At 43.0% G+C, this 21,586-nt stretch overlaps 2 protein-coding genes across 11 annotated transcripts in view; one reads left to right on the top strand and one right to left on the bottom strand.

Annotated features, from left to right (window-relative positions):
• Nucleotides 1-21,586, top strand: part of PPIL3 (peptidylprolyl isomerase like 3) — a 26,644-nt gene extending 5,058 nt beyond the window's left edge. For 4 of the 9 annotated variants that reach the window (XM_050340591.1, XM_050340587.1, XM_050340585.1 and 1 more), the window contains exons 7-12: nt 1,283-1,508; nt 1,849-1,971; nt 5,525-5,681; nt 6,991-9,535; nt 17,504-17,632; nt 21,531-21,586. In XM_050340591.1, coding sequence (XP_050196548.1) covers nt 1,283-1,409 — 127 coding nt within the window. In that variant the 3' untranslated portion in view covers nt 1,410-1,508; nt 1,849-1,971; nt 5,525-5,681; ... (1 more) ...; nt 17,504-17,632; nt 21,531-21,586. Of the gene's footprint in view, nt 1-1,282; nt 1,509-1,848; nt 2,016-5,524; nt 5,682-6,621; nt 6,855-6,990; nt 11,196-17,503; nt 17,633-21,530 lie in introns of those variants that run through there. The other 5 variants (XM_050340592.1, XM_050340593.1, XM_050340588.1 and 2 more) reach the window with 5 other exon arrangements.
• BZW1 (basic leucine zipper and W2 domains 1) lies at nt 10,147-19,603 on the bottom strand. 2 transcript variants are annotated; one of them, XM_050340582.1, is made up of 12 exons: nt 19,461-19,603; nt 19,033-19,106; nt 16,847-17,023; nt 15,129-15,223; nt 14,814-14,879; nt 14,407-14,542; nt 13,750-13,859; nt 13,464-13,634; nt 13,044-13,190; nt 12,577-12,715; nt 11,581-11,703; nt 10,147-11,336 (listed from the first exon to the last, which is right to left on the bottom strand). In XM_050340582.1, the coding sequence occupies exons 2-12, from the start codon at nt 19,094-19,096 to the stop codon at nt 11,305-11,307; spliced, it is 1,260 nt and encodes a 419-aa protein (XP_050196539.1). In that variant the 5' UTR covers nt 19,097-19,106; nt 19,461-19,603; the 3' UTR covers nt 10,147-11,304. The 2 variants fall into 2 exon arrangements, with proteins under 2 accessions (XP_050196539.1, XP_050196540.1); XM_050340583.1 differs by lacking the exons at nt 19,033-19,106; nt 19,461-19,603 and having other exon boundaries at nt 15,218-15,223; nt 16,847-16,924.

Here is a 21,586-nt window from a genome sequence, read left to right as displayed (position 1 = left end):
CAGCCTGATTTTAAGCCAACTCCAGAACATCTGGATATACAGTTGTAGGGTTTACTGAGAAGCAAGAATCTGATTTGAGACTGGATCTGGGGATGGGCGTGGTACTGACTTGGTCATGCTTCTGTTTAGGTGGGACTGTTGGTCAGATAAAACTCATGGAACTGACAGTTAATAAAATCAACTGAGGTTGTTGCATCATTATTTTAAAATATGTTTATAAACATTACTGATAAATTATCATCTTCTAAACAAATGTCTAAGATGTTTGAGTCTTTCAGATTGGCTTTTTCTATTTCAGAATCATGGTCATCTTTTATTTGTTGTTAAAGTCTCTAGTGTACAAGTGAATCTGCTGAGAAAATGCAGCCTTATTAAGTGCAGTTAAACATTCAAAAGAAACTGGAATGTGAAAGTACTTATTTTCTACCATTTGTATTGTTTGTAGGCATCTAACTATAGGTGTTCATTTTTGAGTTAGTTTAGAAGTGTGATTGAAAATAGGGGTTTTTAGATGTCTTTTTTTATAAAAAAAGTAGGGAGTCTGTACTCCTGCCTCAGCTGCAGGATCAGCAGAACAGCATATGCAGTCAGTCCCTGCAGGCCCACAATCCACTGCAACGTGCATTTGAAGAGCCTGTGAAAGTGACTGAATGGAACAGCACAATGTGTTTTCTTCTAAGCCTGTTGCTGGAGAAAAAACTGCCAAGATTTTCCAGAACTAGTCGCTTAAACAAAAAAAACATATGAGGTTTTAGTAGAAGAATCTCTTGCCAGTTCTTCAGCCTGAGCAGGAAATCTGTGCCATTAGATTTACAACAGTTGTTAATGATTCTGTCCAGTCTTGTCTTTGAGTCAGAAGGTTAGAAATTATAATCTCAGATTTGGATACTGATTTTCCAGACATAAGATTTCAGTAATTCTGACTGAAGTTCACTAGGGCCAGTATCTTGCTGCTGCCTAAGCCTTGTACTATGTTTGTCAGTCCTGCTTGTCAGGAAATGCAGCCAGGAACTTTATATAGCTGTGGCTGGTATAAAATATAATTCTGTCAGGTCAGCAGGAATTATTTGTACTTTTTTTCAGAATCCATCATGGATGCTTAGTATTTCCTTCCAGAGTACATTATTTGCCACATACAGTGTTTTGGCTGTCCTGTTTGTATCTTTTGCTTGCAGCGTTCTTGCCCTATGATACTTAACTGTAAAGTGTTTTGAGATATCTCAGTTGTGAAATTTAAATCATTATTAGAAGGAGATTTCTAGCACTTCTGTTTTTCTTGCAGAGTTATTGATGGCTTGGAGACCCTGGATGAGCTGGAGAAGCTGCCTGTGAATGAGAAAACCTACCGACCTCTTAATGATGTTCGCATTAAAGATATTACAATCCATGCCAACCCCTTTGCTCTGTAGCCACAGAGGCCTCAACACATTCTTTAGAGACTGGTCAGATCAGCTCCCAGATCACAGGGTTTCAGGAGCCATTAAAAAGGGTTACTTGAGCTGGATCAAGTAAGTTTGCTCACAGAATGCATAATTTTCAGGAGCTGTGACATTGTTTTGGAGTTGTCACAGAGTAATCTTGTGCTTCAGAAGGAGGGTTTTCCAGAGTATCATCCAGGATTTTGATTTTTAAACATTGCTTTTTATACTTGTAAAATAATAAAAAAACCACTTAAAATATTTTTGCAAATCTTCGAGTTTTGCCTTATCTTTCTTAGTGATATTATGTTAAAACAATGTTCTTTGCTATGATTTCTTTCTACCAGTTTTCTGAAACGTTCTCATGTAAATTCTAACCTTCCTTACTCGGTTTTCTCAAAAGAGTAAAGTAAGATATGCAATTTTCTAGGTGAGAGCAGTGTCATAAATCGCTGAAACCTTTCTCTCCCAGAGGATTAAAGAACATACTTAGAGGAGTGCTTGCTCTTGTACTGCTGTGTTGAAATGGCAACCTCTTCAACCTCCCAAAAAGGTAGATGGAAAACAATGTCTTCTGTTTCTGGCACAGTGCTATAGGTATGAAAGGTATTTCTGCTAATATGTATGCCCAGCAGTAGCCAAAACACCGGTGTGTTATCAACTCCTTTCTGGCTCCCGATGCAAAGCACAGCACTGTGAGGGCTGCTGTGGGGAAATGAACTCCAGCTCAGCCAGAGCCAATACAAGGGGGTAAACAACAAAGAGCAGTGTCAATAAGGCTGTGCTCAGAGGAGGTTGAACAAGGAAGAGAGAGCTGTTGTTTGGTGTTAGTTGAGACCAATCGTTATTGGACTCAAATTAGAAAATCTGCAAGAAGGTACAGAGGTTTCTAAATATTAACTGCTCAAGAGGAAAGCTAAAGTACATGCATTCATATGAGTGTGTGAATATGTATATTGCTGATCCTATGCTCAAGCCACTTAGTAAACATAAAGTAACCTGACTTAAACAGGAAAAGAGCAATTTGTACACATCAAAAAAGAGTTCTCCACCTTGCACATACTGGGAAAATCAAAATGTTCTGCTCTTCTTTGTGGTAGTTATAAAATGACATTTTAGCATCAGTTTAATTTCATAAAGCCAGAAAAAATCAACTTTACACAGAGGTTCACTTTCAGATTCTGTAGAGGTGAGAGGGTTTATTTCTAGTTCTAACTGTGCATAAGAGACCAGGATAGGAAATAGTACTCACAGTTCCTGCGTCCTACTCCTACCATTTTGGACTTCTTCCCCCAGTTCTCTTTATACTCAGTTAACATCCCTTAGCAATCTCATATATATGCTTTGTAATCCTTGGGAGGCCCAGACCAGCTCACTTGCAGTCTGCTTCAGACCATTATTTCCTATTTTGAGACTTTGCCTCTTAAAATAACAAGGAAAACTTTCTTGCAAGAGAAAGGCAAAGGTGCAGGTTACTGAGGCGTTAATGAGCAGAGTTAATCAGTGCCCTCTCTCTGGGACAAAGTTTCTGTATTCTTTATGGAGTGTTGCTTAAGCTCCCAGCCCTTGCTCCTGACTGCATATATATATATATATATATATATATATACACACACTATAATACTTACTTCAGTCAGGTAAAGGATTTAATTTAGGTCTGTGCTCTACCTCTTCCCTATAACCTGTGACAATAGTAGAAGTATGCGCTTGCATGTTTGACTGACACTGCCATGCAGAAGGAAGGACATGCTGAGAAATTTCCTACATTGCAAAGGAACCAATAATTTACAATGCTGACATCTAGCACTATACTGGGAAAAAAATTTTTTTAGAATTTTTAGATTTTTTTTTAATCTAATGCTGTGTATTGAAAGAAGAGTGATCCGTGTGGGACAGAATTACATCCAAATGTTCGGAATTGTGTTACGTCTGTTTTCCTGTTTGTAGCTCTGAACCTCTCCCAGGTTCTCCCTGAGAACCTGGAATTCTACATGAAAAATAAGGGTGGGATTGGTCCCAGGCACTTGAAGAAGAGGCAAGACAGAGTAGGAAATAGCCCAGTGGTGGCAGCGTGTGGTTCTGTGGGTTGCTGGGTACAGCATTATGCGCAGTTTTTCTTGTACACAGTCCACTGATGTGTCCCCAGCTGTTTCGACTTCTGTGACAGGTATAATCCTTTAGATAGCAGAAATGTTGCAGACAGTACTACTCTTACTGTAGTTCTCTTGTGCTTTATAAACTCTGTTTGCTTCCATCAGTTTGGTCCTTTATCACAAACACTACAGCCATAAGATGAGTTCTGCTGAAATGTCTACTCATTTAAAGAAAATACAACTGTGATGGAGGGTCTCCTCATGTATATTCTAGATTGTCTCTGACCTTTTCTGGCATTAGAAAAGCAATAGGTAAAGTTGGTGTTAGTAGTAGGTCATGCTGGGAGCAGGACTCAGACTAAGCTGGAGAGCAGTGAACAAGAAGAAAATAATTGAGCATTATCTTCAAACAGTGACAAACGTGTAATGTACGTATTGTAAGTTATTACAGGGGCAGTTGGAGAAATAAATGACCCTCCTTGCTCTTTGTGGTTTTTTGTGTGTGTGTTTTGGTGGGTTGGTTTGTTTGTTTGTTTTGGGGTTTGTTTTTGTTTGTTTGTTTTGTTTTGTTGGTTTGGTTTTGTGGTTTTTTAGTTGTTTGGTTTTTTTGTTTGTTTTTTTTTAATTTACCGGGGGTGGAAGTATTTCAGAAGTTTTAGTCCTTCCCAGAATTTAAAAAAATAATAATTTGGGGTTTAAAGAAGTGATGTGTATAGGCTGTTGCAGTGTTTCAGGACTCTTCTATCCTTAAGTGCTACACTTGAGCTGTTTGACTGCTTTGGCGGTTTTTGAACCCAAATTTCAGGCGCAGTGCTTGGTTCGCTCTGCTGAGCTGATGGATGGCTGAGGGGCTCACAGAGCTCCTGACAGAGGTGGTGGCTCGGACTGCACTGGCGTGTGTGCAGTGACAGCAGCAGGGGAAGCCAGGGCTAGTTTGATGTTAATCTCCAGACTTGAAGGCACGATTAAGAGCTAGTAAAAGATACCACGTGGCAAAGTTTTATGCCAGTGACTTGCAAAGATATCTTTTGTTAGTTATACGTGATCCCTTAAAACTCTGCTGATTTAAAGCTGACTGGGTACATGTAGCACATGCTTTTACAACTACTAACAATGTGTAAAGAGTAAAGAGACAATTAAAAGCTTTGTCACCACGGGTGAGAAACGACCATTTCGCAACTCCCGAGTCTCCCCTCACCCCCGGCCGCCATGTTCTCTCTGCGCCTTCTCCGGGCGGGGAGAAAATGGCCTCGGCCGCTCTGGCGGGGGAGGCCGGAGCCTTTCCCCTTGCCCGGCTCGGCCGGAGCGCGGAGCCTCCGGAGCAAAGGTTCCAGCACCCGACCCCGCGGGCTCCCCCTGGCCGGGGGCGGGAGCGGCCCCGCTCCGCCCGCCCGGGGCCGCCTCCCCGGCGCCATCCAGCCCTGCGGAGCCCGGCGGGGCCGGCCTGAGGCGTGGCCTGGGCGCGGGAATCAGTTCACTGTTGGAGAGGGAAATAAAAGACGGGTAGCGAGCGAGTTCGCTTTTCCTCCAGGAGCTAAGCAGCTGCGAGATAACCGGAGTTTTACTGTCATGTTGACTTAGTATCAGGAATTCTTCGCGAATTTATAGAAGCAGTTCCTTTAAGTCTTTAAAGACCCAGTGGGCGGTAACTGTGTGCCTGTGTGAAGTATACAGAAGCCTTTCTTCCAGGATATGCAGCATTGGGAGCTTGGGCAGCTTTGCAAAGTGTTGAGTGTCTGAGCCATGATGCGTCTTTTAAAAGGTCCTTATTTTAAGGAGTAGGTTACTGATTTATGTTCCCCTATCAAAAACAGTTATTTGGAAAAGCTCTTGAATAAGAAAATAATGTGGAGGAAAGAGTGTGTGTGTGTGTGGGGAACACAACAAAACGGAAATTGGGGTTTAAGGAAAAATGCAATCTTCTTTATAGTGTACATTTGATGATCAGTGGCTTTGAAAGTGAATGGTATGTCTATGGGATGTAATTCAAAGAGTAAAATATCTTTGTTACAGTTGGGGAATTCCAGGCGGACTAATTGGCCGGACCGGGATAAAAGAAAAAGACCACTTTGCAGAAGGCGCAACAATGCTGAGAAGAGAAAGTCCCACCGCTCAGAAGTGCACAGGAGAAAACGTACTGCAAACTTGATCTTTCTGAAACTCCTGACAGGTAATCAGCTTTTGGACTTCTGATATCAGCAAGCACGTGTTTTAAGATTTTATTATTCCCATCAGGTGATCTGCTAATGGGTTAATTTTTGAGTTGGAGGTATTTCAAGAGAGATGTCTTACAGCTTAAAACAAAATGCTGTCTTCATAGGGGCACTGGAATGATTTTAATTATGTTTATTGGGTCATTTTTTGTAGTAGTGATTGAGAAACAGAATCTGTAAATGAGAGAGGCTGTCATCAAAAACACAGTTTTGCAGGATGCAGTCACGAGTCCAAACAAGGATGTGACACTGGACATCAGAGTAGCCAGGGATCTGGTCTTAATGTGACCGTTGTTAGTAAAAGGAAATACAAGACATATTATACTAGTTGTCATCCTCCACAGGTGATATGACCAATTTTAATTTAGCTTGAGTTTTGCTTTTTTTTTTTTTTTTTGCTTTTAAGAAGAGAGATTCTCATCTGAGCAGTAGTACTTGATTGTGGGAGGTTGGGAAATTCTGTTGGTAATAATTTATTCCTTTAGATCATATTAGTAGCTTATTCTTTTTTGCTAGGATTGTATTTCCTTCAGTGAAAATGTACAGTTTGTACATATGCTTGTGATATCACAGAACATGGTCTTGCTATTTGTTCACTGAATATATTTGAGCAGATTAATGAACAATAACCATCAACTGGAGTACTTGAAATACAAGTATCACTTTCATTACTTCAAATTTTTTATTATTTATTATTTATTTAAGCCCTACTCAAAAATCCAAGGGAAAACTTCTAAACTTGATTTTGACTAAGTATCACTGAAATAGAGAGGTTGTAATGTCAGACTTAACTTTTCTAAGTATCAGTGAGAAATGTGTAGAATCGGATATGAATGATGTCTGTCCACTAGCAGGGTGGGTTTTCTGATCTTTTTTTTTTATATTTAACTGTTAAAGCTGAAGATTGGAATTGTCAGTTAAGATCTTCAACCAAGACACTACAAAGTAAATGTATATGGTATTTATGATTAAAAAAATTACTTCTTGCCAAATACTCATACAAGTGATTTAATCTTGATTGCTTAAGATGGGTATTTTAGTTTGGCCACAAGCCTATTTTATATACACATATATATATTTGTGTGTGTGTGTGTAAAAGATAATTATTAAATGTTTGGTTTAAGAAAAAAGCGGGGGCCCTGAAATAATGAAGTAAAATTCAATAAATTTCATTAAATACATGTAATTTTTCTTATTAATGCTGTCACAGTGGGGTTCATAAAGTGCTTGCTGATTGCATCAGGTTTTATCTTTACATCTTCGTAGGCTGTAAAGTATTTCTTTGCGGCTGCCACAGTTCCCAAACACAAATTTATGTTACTACACCATGCTGAAAGCAGCCCAGAGGGCTGTGCAGGACTGGTGGCTGAGGCAGTGGCCTGTTATGAGGACGAGGGCTGATGGAGGTAGGTGACCCAGACAATGTGGGGTGAAGCTGCACCCCCCACACTGGGCAATCCTGGGGCCTGGATCACCCTAGGCCTGTGTAATGAGGAATTGGCATCATGTAGCTAACTTAAAGCTTAGTCTGTGGTGATGCAATGCTGTTTGAGTTCTGTCAGTGAGTCTGTTGTAAATGAGGAATGTATTTTGTGTTTTATGACAGTTTTGCTTTGTGCAAGGTAGTAGGCAGCAAGGTTGTCTTTCTAGCCACTGTAGAAGGCACCTGACACCTCAGTTAACATTTTTAATGACTGGTCACTTTTGACTGGCAGTTGTGTAAGGCTTTGAGATGTGGAACTTCCTCCAGTATTAGCCCAGCATACATAAATACAGTGGGGAAATAGGTGGGACTTCTAACCTCTAAAAACAATACTGATATATATATGGGATGAAGTATGTTTTCACAATGCAGTTGTATTAATGCATAGATGAGCTTTGGTTATATTGTCAGCATGTACCAAAAAACCGGAAGGCTAGTGAGCTCATCCTGCCCACGGACACATTTGACCTTTCAGTTTTGACCTGTCTGGCATGGGAGACCCTACCGGAGGCATATGCCACCGCCAGCACAGCTCGCAACCTCATAAGGGCATACTGAAATAGTTTGGTCAAGCCCTGCTCTCCCAACTTTTCCTTCATAGCTTCCTACAGTTTAACCCAGGGACACTTCCTTGCCCTGAGCACCCCTCAAGACACTAGGAGAAGAAGAAGGGAAGAGGGGAAAAAAAAAAAAAACCTGAAGAAAAGTACCAAGATCAGTGTTTACAGAGCTGTTGTACTGTCTACTCTTTTGTATGGGTCCGAATCATGGGTCATTTACCGGCACCACTTGCGTCTCTTAGAACGCTTCCATCAGCGCTGCCTCCGCACAATCCTAAACATCCACTGGACTGACTATGTGACCAACACGTCTGTCCTTGAACAGGCAGCAATCACGAGCATTGAGGCCATGCTGCTGAGAACACAGCTGCACTGGGCAGGGCACATCTCCAGGATGCAGGACTACCGCCTCCCTAAGATTGTGCTCTATGGGGAACTTGCCACTGGCTGCCGCAAGAGAGGAGCCCCGAAGAGGAGGTTCAAGGACTCCCTGAAACAATCCCTCATCCTTGGCCATATTGATCATCACCATTGGTCTACCCTGGCCTCCAATCGGGAGGCCTGGAGACACACCATCTATAACGCTGCTGCTGCTTTTGAGAACACACGCAGGATCACTCTCGAGGAGAAAAGACAACGCAGAAAGAATCGCGTCTTGTCTGTATCACCTGGGGAGTCTTTCTGCTGTGCCTTCTGCAACCGGACTTGTCTATCTCGCATTGGCCTTTTTAGCCATCAGCGCGCTTGTAGCAAGCGTGGGTAGAGCCCTTTCAAATCTTCGTTCGCGAAGCCTAGCCATGATGATGACCAAAAAACCCCAACCTTTCCTGCTAAGGTTGCCATTATTATAAACAATGTATATCTGCATATGCTTAGTTAAAACTAATTACTGTTCCAATCACTGTTAGACCTGTCTCTTCAGAAGAGGCAAACATGTAGCTGTGAAAACAGTCAAAAATGATGGTGGCTGCTCTGATGCAGCTTACGAAGTCCTAGTACTGGAATATCTACAGGCACTGGATCCCAGCAGTACACTGTGAGTATACAAAGCCACCTTTTACTTTGTTTCGGCTTTACAGTTTCTGTGATGTCACTTTCTGTATCATGGGACAGAGGTGTCTCAGCACTAACACGACTGTTGCAAATCATGTCTCGTGGTCACTGTGCCCAGATGCTGGAATGGTTTGAGTACCACGGACACATATGCATTGTTTCTGAGCTCATGGGACTCAGCACCTCTGAGCTGCGTTGAAGAGAACTGCTCTCTGCCATTTAAGCTGGATCACAGACAGATGGCACATCAGACCTGCAGATCTGTGAACTGTAAGGATGTTTCCTTTTTACTTTGTTATGTGAATCAAAATGTCTCTCGATTTCCTTTCAGATGTGTGGCAACAAAGAACACCTGGCAGCGATGAAGCAAATGCTGCAGCCTTTGCTGTATCACATGATAAAAGAAAAACTGGACTGCTATAGTTTAAATATTTTCAGATTAGGTTTAAGAGCAAACTTTTTTAAAAAAAGTTTAATAACCATGGAGTCATCCTTGTGCTGTATTTAACAAGCTTGTGGAATATTCCCAGATCAATTCCCAAGTTATTAGTAAACATCTGGTAAACTTCTACTGAAGGGACAACACAGAATTTTGAATAACAGACTATGTTCTGTTTGTTTAAGCAAATGCAGATATTTCTGTGCTGGCCAGCTGGATTGGGACGAAGAGAGTCCTGCTGGCAGATACGTACAAACCCACTGTAAGCCACTGAAGGTGAGACGGGGGAAATAGTTTTGAGGAGAGGAGCTTCGAGTGCAATTAAAAGATAAACAACAGAGCATTTTTTTTTTTAAATTTTCATTAATGAATTCATAATGATGTGCCAGGATTCTGACCACAAAGAACCTCTTTGACCCAAACAAGCGCATTACTCTTAAAGCAGCACTGCAGCAGCCTCTCTTCTGCCCACACATGCAGAAAAAGGGTGCAGGCTCCTGAAGCCAAGCAGGCTGACTCACAGGGCAGTGCACCAAAGAAACCTGCATGTCATAGACTATTTATTACTTGGTTATTTTGTAAATACTTTATGTTGTAAATGCCTTACTTAGTAGTATGACTTTTTGGATACTTAAGTTTAATCCAGCTGTTGGCATCGAACTTATTTAGAATACAATAGTAAACTGGTTATGTTTTCTCATTAAATCAAACTTGTGGGACACTGGCACCTTTAACATCTGGAAAAGAAAGAGCACCCTAATACCAAGAAAGTATTATTTTAATTATGTTTTATTCAACGGTCCTTGAAATAGCAGAAGACCTGCTTTTTACCCTTTAGTGTCACTGTTGCTTTCTTTTTGGATAAGGAGCAGAAACATCCCTTGATGTTAAGTGTAAGGATGGCCTTTATTTGCTTTAAAAAAAAAAAGTTACAAAGTAAGGAAGATCACTGTAGTACTGAACAGATTGCATTGTGATGACCAATTTTTTCATTATTTTATTAGGTGTACTCTGGTTACCAGTATTTCAGTTAATGCTCACTTAGCTTACAACAGTATAGACTTCACTCTTTGACCCAATCTTTCTGAATTGAACTGTCCTGAGAATTCCCATTAGGAATTAAAGTTTCAGGGAGCAGATAAGCTGTTCGGTTTAGCATGTCAACTGCCAGCATAAAAGAATCTTTAAACTGCATTTACAGAGCAGCACAAAGAAGCTGCCCCCCTGCCCCATCCCTGCCAGCATCGCCCAGCTCGAGAAAGCTGTATATGGGACAGCACTGCTTGTACTTCCATGAGGGAAGGGGAAAGGTGCCCCCAGAACTGATGCTCAGCTGCAAGGGCACCTGACAGCCCCTCAGGAACACAGCCACCAGCTGTGACAGCCAGCAGGCTCGGAGATGCCACTCTTCATGCCCTACACAGTTACCAATCACTGCCACCACTACAGCTTCTCTCCAGTAGCTTGCAGGGCTGGGGCACCCACCTCACCCCACAGCTGGAATAGAGGATTGCTTTATGCTGGAAGTCTGGTAAAGGGATGACAAAATACTTGAGGACATGGACAGCCACTGATGAAATGGGCTATTTGGAGTAAGTGTTACAGACTGCAGTGCCACACAAGCCACGGTCTCTTCACTTGGAGGCTTTTTACAGTTTAATTTGCAAGCAGAACTGCCCTGTCTCATTCACCATATCACATCTACTCCAATACAGATAGAAATCCCAAGGGGTAAGGTGGATTTCACTGTGGAAGGCCTTAAATGACATTATTACAGTAGAAAATACAGGAGGTAGAAGATAACTGAAAGGACAAATGCAGGTTAGAGTCAAATCTATAACAGCTCCAGTAAGCTACTTGAACATGGTTTTAAAAACTAAATCCAGTATTTCAGTAACTATAGAAAACAGTTAAAATAAATTGCCATGAGAGCCCTTATATCATGCTTGATACAGGGAGGTAGGATGTAAGAATCAGAAGGACACATGAGACATGACGCTTATCTACAGCTCCTGTTTGCTTTACTGAGGACAGAGTTTCACAGGTCAGTCACCTTCTTCAGCTTCAGACTCCGACTCTGCAACAGAGACACCTCATCAGCAGCCTGCCCACAGGTCAGCCCCAGCCCCAAGCTCACTGCTGCCCTACATCCTGCATTAAAGCTGCTGTTGGACCCACTTGGATTTCACAGGCAAGCTTTTCTAGCCAGTACCAGGGTAGGGGGCACTCTTGTCTTGAACATCCCCACCCTCAGACACAGTGTTACTGCACCAAGTTCCCAAAATGAACAAGCTCCACTTGTGAGCTAAGCTGCTGCTCACCTTCTTCAGCATTCTTGAGCCATTCAACAAACTTTTTCATCTGCTCCAGAAAAACACTCTTTCCTTTAGCAAGATGTGCATCTTTGTACCACTTCAAGATGGGTTCTTCACTCAGAACTTCAGCTGTAGGATGTGCAAGAGCAGTGTTAACACAGCAAACTGCTGAGAACCCCCGACTGGCAGCCTTTGCTTCCCCCGCTAGGAGCATCACATGCTCCTTCTGTGGGTCCGGCTGGACAGACCTGCACTAGGAGTGGCTCCTGTTTTAAAATCTCGAGAGCTGTGCATTTTGGATTGGCTGCTGGGATTTTCCTGAGCACTGCATCTAGGAGCTGCACTTTCACTCCCACTAACAGTCTGGGGTATTTCAGTTACTTGAGATGGCACACACTCTAAAAGTTTCAGTTAACAGCTAAGAACAGATGCAAATTCTTTAAAGTCAAAAGTACACCACAGGAAGTGTTTAGCAGTTTTTAAAATGTTACAACAAAATCTTCAGTTTAACAAGTTTCCACAGGTGCACAGCACAGTTTTTCAGTAACACCTTTAATCAGACATTTAAAAAGAGAGCTTGGAACACCCCAGAACATGGTGGTGGTCTCCATCTATGGCTGTTCAGTCAATGTTAAGAGCACTAAGAAAAATACACTGTCATGTATCCTTCCCTAACTTAAAAGGGACAAAGTGTCTTAAAATCAAAATTTAGCTTTCTTTGAACTATATAACTCTTGAATAGATCTGCAGCAGACAGGCAGCATCTTTGTCTAGAGGTGTACTTACTTCCCAAGTCCCAAGGACCAGCCACATGCACCTTTGCATTTTACTACTCCATTTTTGCAAACAGAAGGTAGAAAATTCTTCAGCTCATGAAGTGCAGTGTTGTAGCACTGATCTTCCCTAGAGGACTTAGGAGGACTGAAGCATTCTGCTTCAAAACACCCACCCAACCAAAACAACCCCCCAAAACTCCTAAACTGCAACCCCCACAGAAGTTACCTTTATAGAAGAGCACCACTATTTTCTGGAAGGCCTTCATGAAGTGAATGTTGTCATAACAATACTCCTGAATCTTCAACAGAAGAGTCAGCTCTGACTGACCTTGGGTGGTGAAGGCAGCAAGTAGAGGGCTGTATTGCTGTAACAAGAACAACAAATTGGCACACGCAGAACACTTCACATGTACTGCCTGACTAGGCCGGTTTCACACATCCATCAACCACTGCTTAAGAAATCTGCAACCACGGCCCCACCCCAGAGTGCTCCTGCAGCAGCCATGCTGCCTCTGCCTCAGGAACCTGGCCTGCAATACTCCCTGCAATACAAGGGGAGGAATTCCCCACCTAATGCTGTCTCTGCGTTAGCAGGGCTGTTACAAGGCTTTAATATTTAAAAGGCAGCTGGAGACAGAAGGAAGCCCAAGCCCTACCCAAGGGGTGCAGAAGTTCATAGTGAAGTTACAATACCTTCAAATGCTTAATGGCTTGCTCTGCTACCAGCTCCTCTTTTTTGTTCCATTCCACCGTGCTCATTACACTTGACCAGATTATGGTTACCACAGTCTGTTCCGAGATGTTGTTTTTCTTCATCTCCTCCTTCACATACAAGATGATCTGCCAGTTAAGTAAGAGTCAGCACAAAGACCACATATGGCACCAAGCTAAATTAAAACTTCTGTTCTGAAGGTAACCCAGAAGGTTTCAGAACCACACACAACCTCCTTCATCATACAGCAGAATTCAGGACATGAAGGAAAGACTACAAAGCTAATACCAAAACCCCCGGGCCTAATTTTGATTCCTGGTGAGAGCTAAGTTCAGGATGAAAGAGACAGACACACACACACACAGAAAGCACCTCCACCTCATCTCCAGACAAATACTTACATCCTTGAACGGATCTCCCCGTGACATCTGCTCCTGCAGTTCTTTTTGCAGCTCCTTCCGAGCTCCTATGGATTGCTGGTTCCGAACATACTCAGAAAGTTCTTTTAGTCCTGCTTCAGTGAAGTACTTGGAGAAGTGTTCAACACTTTGTTTGTTGGCTGGGAAGAGTTCCTGAAAACAAAGTTTACAATTCTTTTGTGAAAAAAATGTCCGTTGAGTACCTTGCTGGCAAATGCTATTTACTAAACTGGCTAAGTAGTAGGAGAGTCATTTCAGTGGTACTCACCATCAGCCTATTATCCATGTTTACTTTGCGAAGACTGACAGCCACTGCATTAATATCTTTCTCATTTATCCATGATTTGAACAGCTTGACTGCAAAAGCTGCAGAAACACCTGTGTAATAGGAATAGTACTGTTTTTAGTGAAATTCAGAACAAAGGGAATCATAAGGCCTGAGAGCTCAGGGCACCTAGTCTGTCAGATCCCTGCTGAGAGCAGCAGCAGCTGTGCTCCCAACATCCCTAGCACAGTCTGCAGCACCCCTCTCTGCCTGAAAATACTGCAGCCTCCAGCACACTGGACTTCTCTTACATTCAGCATCATGAAGTCTTCCCAACTCTCCTTGCTGCAATTTAGGAAGAAACCTAAAGACATGACACACCTTTTGCATCCTGAAAGGCCCCTCTCCAAAATACAGGACTGCCTCACTGGGCAGCATTAGTGATGGCAGCCCCCAGGGTCACGCAGGGAATTCCTACACACAAGCTTTCTGAAAGGACTCATTTCTGAAGTCTCTCAGGTTGTGGGGCAGCATGTTTACCTTTGCTAGTCCTGTAGTTAATCTATCACCAGGTGAAGCTAGAGAGCTGCAAGGGTACCTACTTGTCATGGTTCTGTCCCCCAACATCTTTCCCTAAAGGAGGAGTTGGGCAACACTTACCTTCTTTAACCAAGTTCTCATTGTAAAGACTGTTGAGAATCGATGCATTCAGCGTCCCATTGGCCAGCAGGATACCCGTCAGCATGGCCAGTTTGTTCCGCTCAGATTCTGAGAACCCTTTCAGGAACAGCAGCAACTGCAAGAGGAAGTAAGAAGAGTTGCCACAAAACTCCCATCTCTCACTAAACTTTGGACACTGCCTCTGTGTTAAACACTTTTGTTTCAATCAAACTGTTCATTAGCAGAAGCACTGGTAGTCTTCTCCACTACTGACAACAGCTAGCTGTTCTTTTGTTAGAAACTTGTGTTGTATTTTAATAATCCACTTTATGCTGTGACTCTTCTACAGTGATGAACTAGCAAAATTTGAAGGTTTATTTGTCTGCTGATAAAGCCCTACTTCATACCTTTTTGACTTCATCCTCAAAGCCTTTCTCCAGGTATTTGTAACGCCTGATGAGCTTGTTAAAAACCTAAAAAGACACAGAACATATTATTTTGTGCTCTAAACTATCATTCAATTACAATTTTAAAAAATCAACCAAGTTCAGTAAAGTAGGTCTGAACTCTACAAAGCACTTTTAGAACAGTGCAACTCTTATCACTTCCATTATGCCTCTTAAAGCTACGTATTATTCTTACCCAAACTTTCAACTACACAAACATTTAATTTTTGACCACTAAACAGTTTCAAGTTAAATTGTACTCATTTCAGAACTAACCTGAGCAAATGCTTGCATGGTTTCTAGGTCTTCCTGTGCTGCAAATACACAGACGTTTGTGCGTGTCATGTCGTCTGCCAGGGTACCACCTGGGGCTGGGGAGGATTTCAGCATTAGTAGTGTTACTCCACACTGAGTATACTGAGTAGTCTCCACAGTAAGAACTCAAATACCCAAAACATGCAACACGTTGTCCTTTCATGATGCTGAATGACCAGACCACTGAAGATCGCTGCATTTCCGTCTGTTCCACTGCTGCAGTGGAACTTCAAAATCAGTACCTTAGATTTGAATATTTAAATATTCTGACCCCCTACTGCTAAGTGGATTGGCAAAACATCTTGTTAACACATGAGTAAGTTAACACAGCCGTCTGAGCTCCTCTTTCCTTAAAGGGGGCCACTGAAGCTGCTTCATCCTAGCAAGTGTCTCTAGGGTCTGCAGCAACAGTGCTGCTTTGTAAGTGCCTTTTACATGATGCAGTAAGTCACAATAGGAGACTGAAACACACAGAGATGCACGTTCAAAATTCAGCACCCCAGAGATGAGTTTGAAACCTGAGGTTTTTTTAGGCTGCTTCACTAATGAAAGTGCATTCAGGTCACCAGCTTCACTGCCAGAACACCTCATCATGGATTTCTGTGCCATCCTGTATACAATTGAGATCCTTTTGTTACGTTACTAGCCCAGATACATGACTTTAAAAACAGAGATGAGTATTAATATTAAAAGGTGGTAAGGCAACAGGATGTCAGTTTTTATTCTGGCCTCATCTGACTGAAGATCAAAGTCAGTCTACTTAGCTACCTGTTACAGAGAGGGAGTTGAGTAAAGGACCCCATATCATTAGTAATGCAGCAATGCCTCCTTCCCTTTCCTCTCAGCCTTATTCCTAGAAGAAACACTTCCTAACACAATATGCACTGGTTAAGACTCTTAAATGTGAAGTCACATATCATAACAATTACAGCCTGTTAGGTGAGCAGCTGTTCCTCTTTGCTCTTTACACACATGTGCACATGAGTTTACAAGACTTTTTGTCATCACATTTCACTTCCTCAGTTCCCTGTGTTTTCTGCTGACTTCAACCACCCTCATTTCTCACTCCCTGATGTCTGCTAGAGCCCATAACCTTACTACTATCAACAACAAATGATTTGTAATAGCATTTCCAAAGACTAAGGACTTCAGATTCTTCTGTAAACAAGTTTCCTTTCCAGAATAAGAGGGCAGGATGCACAGAGCACAGGATGATGTCAGAATCTTTCAGGGCAATTCCACTGGTCTTGTGACCACAGAATACAAACCTGAAACAAGCATTCATCCCCCTCACACCCTCAAAAGTGAACGTGACTAAAGAGTCAAGACCTACTCCTGGTAAAAAAAAACCAAAAAAACAAACCAACAAAAACCAACCAGACACACAACCAACCAACACAAAATGCCAAACAATCCAATATATCTTTCTTTAAGCCAAATTTGTACAATCTGTGTTTTGAAGAATGTAAAGACATTTAAGTAAAATTGCAGGAGGGTATACAGAGTATTTCTGTAGTAATTGCTTAGTCACCAAGATGGTCAGACAGTTTACCACAGATAACTTAAACCCTGTTCTACACACTGAGTGGGCTCTTTAGCAGAGTTTTTACACTGAAAGAAAATGGAGATTTTGCAGTCATGTGAATAAAGCTGACAGCAGCCACATCAAAGGGACTTACCCAGCATTCCACCAGCCACCAGGATGTCAAAAAGTGTTTCTGCATAGCGGCGATAGTCAAGTTTTGCACCAGAAGCATCAAGAAACTTTGCTACTGCCTCCAAGTCAGTGCCAGTTTCACTTAAACCTTGAATAATACAGTCCTGGAACTGAGTAGGGTCAAACCTCTCTTTTTCATCTGTAAAGAGAAAGTGTTGAAATGAAATTTCTGTGCACTGTTTTTTGGTTTTTATTTTGTTATTTTAGTCTTATTAAAAAAACCCAAACTAAACCAAATTTGCCCTGACAAGCCAGAAAACTGTATTAAGTAGCACAAATAGTGACTTAACAGCATAGCCTGAAATGAATTTCAGTGGCCAATACAGCAGTGAGGAGTCTTACTACTTTCACTCCCCTGTTCTGTCAAGGCTGGGAGAAAAGCTACCAAAAGTCAGAACATAGCTCAGTTACTTCTAATTGAATATTTTCAGAACAGTTGTTCAGTGATCACTGCTTGGCTCTAATAAAGCTTACCCGTCTTCTCAGTTTGATTCTTATACCCCCACTGCCATGTTAGATCACTCTTTCCCTCCAAGAGACTTAGCTCATGCTGGAAGGCAGTTCTTAATACACGCCCCTACAGTTTTGTACATTTGACTCCGTTGCTGTTTCATTTCAGCTCTTTGGGACTCGCACTGTTTTGGAAGAAATACTCTGATGAGCTGAAGTTACAAGTCATTTGACAGTGTTCACTTCTCAGCTATGAAGACCATCCCCTCCTTTTAATATGGAGTTAAATGAGTCTGAAGTAAGTGCTTTTCCTCAAGTGCCTGGGGGAAATGTAGACATATGAGCTAACTTAGTGGGCTATAACTGCAGATCTATTTAGCATCCTTTGTTGTTGTTAAAGCAGAACAGTCTTCATATCTGAGATACATCAGCTGATCACTGCCTTGTTTTCACTACAGGTAGGGTGTAGTCAATATGCAACAAATCCATCTGTGTAACTGACAACCTTAAACAGAAGTAGTCTTTGATTTTACCCATCTCTGTTTGTCCTTAGATTTATGCAAACCATGCGTTGAGAGGCTTCCAAAGATACAGAACTCAGCTGCACATCTTATTTTGAGTGCTGTCTACGACAGCTTAGGCAGTTCTGGTGGGTTAGCAACCTATCTGGGTATACTGGTGTCCTAGTGTCCATGCAAGTATCAACACGTTGAGAACAGCTGGGTAGAAGTCTGGAAATACTGGATCAGTTATCTTCCAGGCCAAATCCACAAAGCTCATTGTTCCAGCAGTTGCTTGGAAAACAAACTATGGTTAAATGCTTAAAAAGAGACTAAAAGCCAGGCCATTAGCATTTCTTCTGCTGGACAGACTAGGTTCAACTCTCACTCGAGTTTCTCAAGGGGTTTTGACATTAAAACAGGTTCTGTAAATCAAAGCGTACTTCTGTACGCACAGCATCCGTAAAGCTGCCTGTCTGAGCTGGAACACTGCTGGTATCCTAGTAAAACAGTATTGAACAGAAACTCTTAAGAGCTGCACCCACTTCCTATATGGGTTTAAAAAAAACCCCACCAAAATACTAAGTTATTCATTGCACCTCTGCAGTCATTAACTCTTCATATGGAAGTAACTGTGCTCCTACATAGATAGACATTTGCACATCCCACACCTTGGGCTTTTTTTGGATGTTCACTGGGGAGCAAGTCTGTTTGTGTGATTTTGTTGTGGGTTTTTTCTGTCAGTTTTTTTAAATTAGGTATTCTTATAACATTAAGGGACAATGTAACTTTTATCCGGTGGCTAGGACTGAAATCCTTATTATGTTAGATGCTCTTCTGATGCATGTATAAACCTGCAACCAGTCTGTGCTGGAGCTTCCCTGTAATTCCGGGGTATCGGATACTTCTGCTTTCAGGTTAAATATACTTTGTACGGTTCCAGAATGACCGCATCCTAAGCCAAGCTTAGCACAGTAAATTAAGCAACAACTCTTACTGCCAAATATGTTTTATTAGTGCAGAGAACGCTGCAGCACCCAGAGTCAGCCTCCAGACTCTGCGCTTGGCATGCTCTCACTTGAAGGAGTTCTGAGAAGAGCACTGAGGCACTGGTTTGTCTGTGGACACAAACCTATGCTCTACCGACCGCACGGCGCCGGCAGCCGGTGCTGGCAGCGGGCACGGCGCGGGAACTCACCTCTTTTTCTGGTTTTAAAACGCTGGCCCGATAGTGTCGGCTTCTGCGGCTTTTGATTATTCATAAAAGACACCCTGCAAGGAAGCAGAGACACCCTCAGGGCAGTGGCGAGGGGCCGTGCCGCTCCCGGCCGGCGGCGCTGGGCGGCGCGGGCGGCGCCGGCTCCCGGCACGCACCGGGCTGCGGGCGGGGGCGGCGCGGGGCGGGGCCGGGCCCGCTCGGCGCCTCTCGCCCCCCGCCCCCGCCGCACGGAGCCCGGGGAGGGGTCCCTTGTGGCCGCCGCGCTCCCGCTGCCCGTGCGGGGGCGGACGGAGAGGGCCAGAGGGCCCGACCCCCCCCCGCCTCCCCCCGAGTGCAGCGCGGCCCTCAAGGCCCGGCCGGCCCCAGCCGGCCCCGCCGGCCGCTCCCGCCCGCGCCCGTGTGCTCACCGACTTTAAGGCAGAGAGAAAACGCCCGAGCGGCCCGGAGCGCAGACGGGCGAGAGCGGCGGCGAGGAGCGGCGGCGGCGGAGAGAGAGCTGTGTGAGCGGAACCGACGCCAGAGGAAGAGGGGAGGGCCACGCTCCGCCCCGCCCCGCCGGAGAGCATGGAGGGTAAGAGGGCGGGGACCGGGGCCGGGCTCCCGCGGGGCCGCCCGCCCCGCCCTGCCGGTCCTGCGGCCGAAAGGGGGGCCCGCGGGGGGTTCGCGGCTGAGCCCCGGCCCGAGGAGAGCGCGGGAACAGAAGGAGCGCCGGTGGAGCACTGAGTCTGCGGGGCACTGGACTCTAATGCCGGCTCTGCTGTGCTATTTGATCCTGGATTTGCTATTGCAGTTGTAATAATCTCCTCTTTCCTTCTTCCTGATGATAACATCGTCATATAAACACTTGACATAGAGTAAACAGTGCAGACGGAATCACCAGTTAAAAGCTGCTCACATCTGACACACAACAAAGTCCCTGAGTTCCAGAAGCGCAGGCCTTCTCTAGTGCCATTAAAACACAGGATCTTCCACTAGCAATCGTGATAACAGGTCTCATCATATCTTCAGGCTGTGGTGCAGTTTGTGTCCATTAGCAAACAGCATAAACAAACCCAGTGTGTTAGCGAGGGCCCATAAATACTGTCTAAAAAACATGCTGCCAAACTCGCACAGCAGCACATAACTGGAGACAAACACACAGCACACTGTCCATGCTGATGGAACTCAGTTTTTTGCTCCCCAAAAGGCCAAACCAGTAAACTAACCTAGAGATCACAAGCTTCCTTCTAGACCTCGCACAGCAGCAAATCTCCACCAGGTGTAATGTTTCTGTGACTAAAGCTCTTGCAATGACCAGTTAGCAGGTGCATAATGTGGAATACATCACTGTGCTTCAGGAGTGGAAAGTGGGGTTATTCTTATTGTCAGTAGGAGCCAGATTTTGTCTCATACCATCTTTGTTACTATTTCTTCCTTGAAACAATATTGCCTATAGATCCCAGTGTCACAAAATAACAGGACAGCCTTACAAGTTTGCTTTTATTCAAGAAACATTTTTAGATATTCTAGTTAACAGCCCAATGAAATCCCCAAATACTACATTCAAAAATATCCTAAGGGAGTTTCAGAGGAAGGATTTTCACCTTAATATTGGCAAATATTTGTCCATTCATTCCAAACCCAAGACGCTTTGGTACTCATTCTAAACTGAGTGGATTTGTCTGAATCACAATTAAGTAAAAAGCCAAGAAGATAAATCAGAAATTATTAAAATTGCATTTCATGGAAAGGAACAAAAAGACAGAATAGTTCCTGCCGCCAGCTTCCTGAAGTCTTTGATATTACAAAACTGCAAAGTCCATTACCAGTTGAGCTTTTCTTATTAGCTGTAATTTCTCACCATTAAAGAAGAGAAATGATAAGGAAAGTTTCACCCACATAAGCTAGAAATTTCCTTATTACTTGTAATATTAATTTACATGTAAAGGAATAAAATCTTGTATCTCTACAGATTTAAATTAAATGTGACTTATCTGAGGGTGTGTGCAGGTTGCACTCTCTTCTATACTCTGCTAATTTAAGCCTCACTCTTAAAATAAATGAAAATAGTCTAAATTTCTGTCTATATAAATGAGTACAGCATCTGAACTAATGCAATACCCGTTAAACTCTCCAGAGTTACCTTTTATGCTAGTGTTTTGGGTATAAAATGATGTTGTTAAATGTGTTCTTACTGTAAATTGTATTGCTTTGAACTATCAAATATCAAAGTCGAATATTGATTTGTATATATAACTATGTTGCTTAGCTCGGCCATTCCCTTTTCTCCCTCTTCAATACCTTTGCACTTGCTTTTCAGTCTCCACTCCTTGTGGAGAAATGCTCCATCAAGATTGCTCCATCCACAGCTGCCACCGGATCACTTTAAAAGCTCCTTTCCAAAACAATCTGTATCAGAGTGCCAGTTGTTTGACACAGCTCAGTTTGTGAGCTGACGCACCTATGATGAAATTTTATTGTCATTGTTTCCCTCTCAGCTCTGCTCCCCTCCACCTTTTCATCTACACATCTGCTATGCAGGCCTGCTGACAGC

Source organism: Myiozetetes cayanensis, unplaced genomic scaffold, assembly GCF_022539395.1.
Source record: "Myiozetetes cayanensis isolate MyiCay16 unplaced genomic scaffold, myiCay2020 scf9, whole genome shotgun sequence".
Taxonomy (NCBI): domain Eukaryota; kingdom Metazoa; phylum Chordata; class Aves; order Passeriformes; family Tyrannidae; genus Myiozetetes; species Myiozetetes cayanensis.
Note: the sequence above shows the minus strand (reverse complement) of the source record. Positions and strands in the feature narration are given on the sequence as shown.

Excerpts from the sequence above, each read along its gene's own strand:
- BZW1 (XM_050340582.1), bottom strand. The coding sequence starts at position 19,096 with ATGAATAATCAAAAGCCGCAGAAGCCGACACTATCGGGCCAGCGTTTT. Across the intron at positions 15,224-16,846 it reads GGTGGCTGGTGGAATGCTGG|CCCCAGGTGGTACCCTGGCA; the intron begins GTAAGTCCCTTT and ends AATCCTCCCCAG. Across the intron at positions 13,191-13,463 it reads GGGGAGATCCGTTCAAGGAT|ATCATCTTGTATGTGAAGGA; the intron begins GTAAGTATTTGT and ends CTTAACTGGCAG.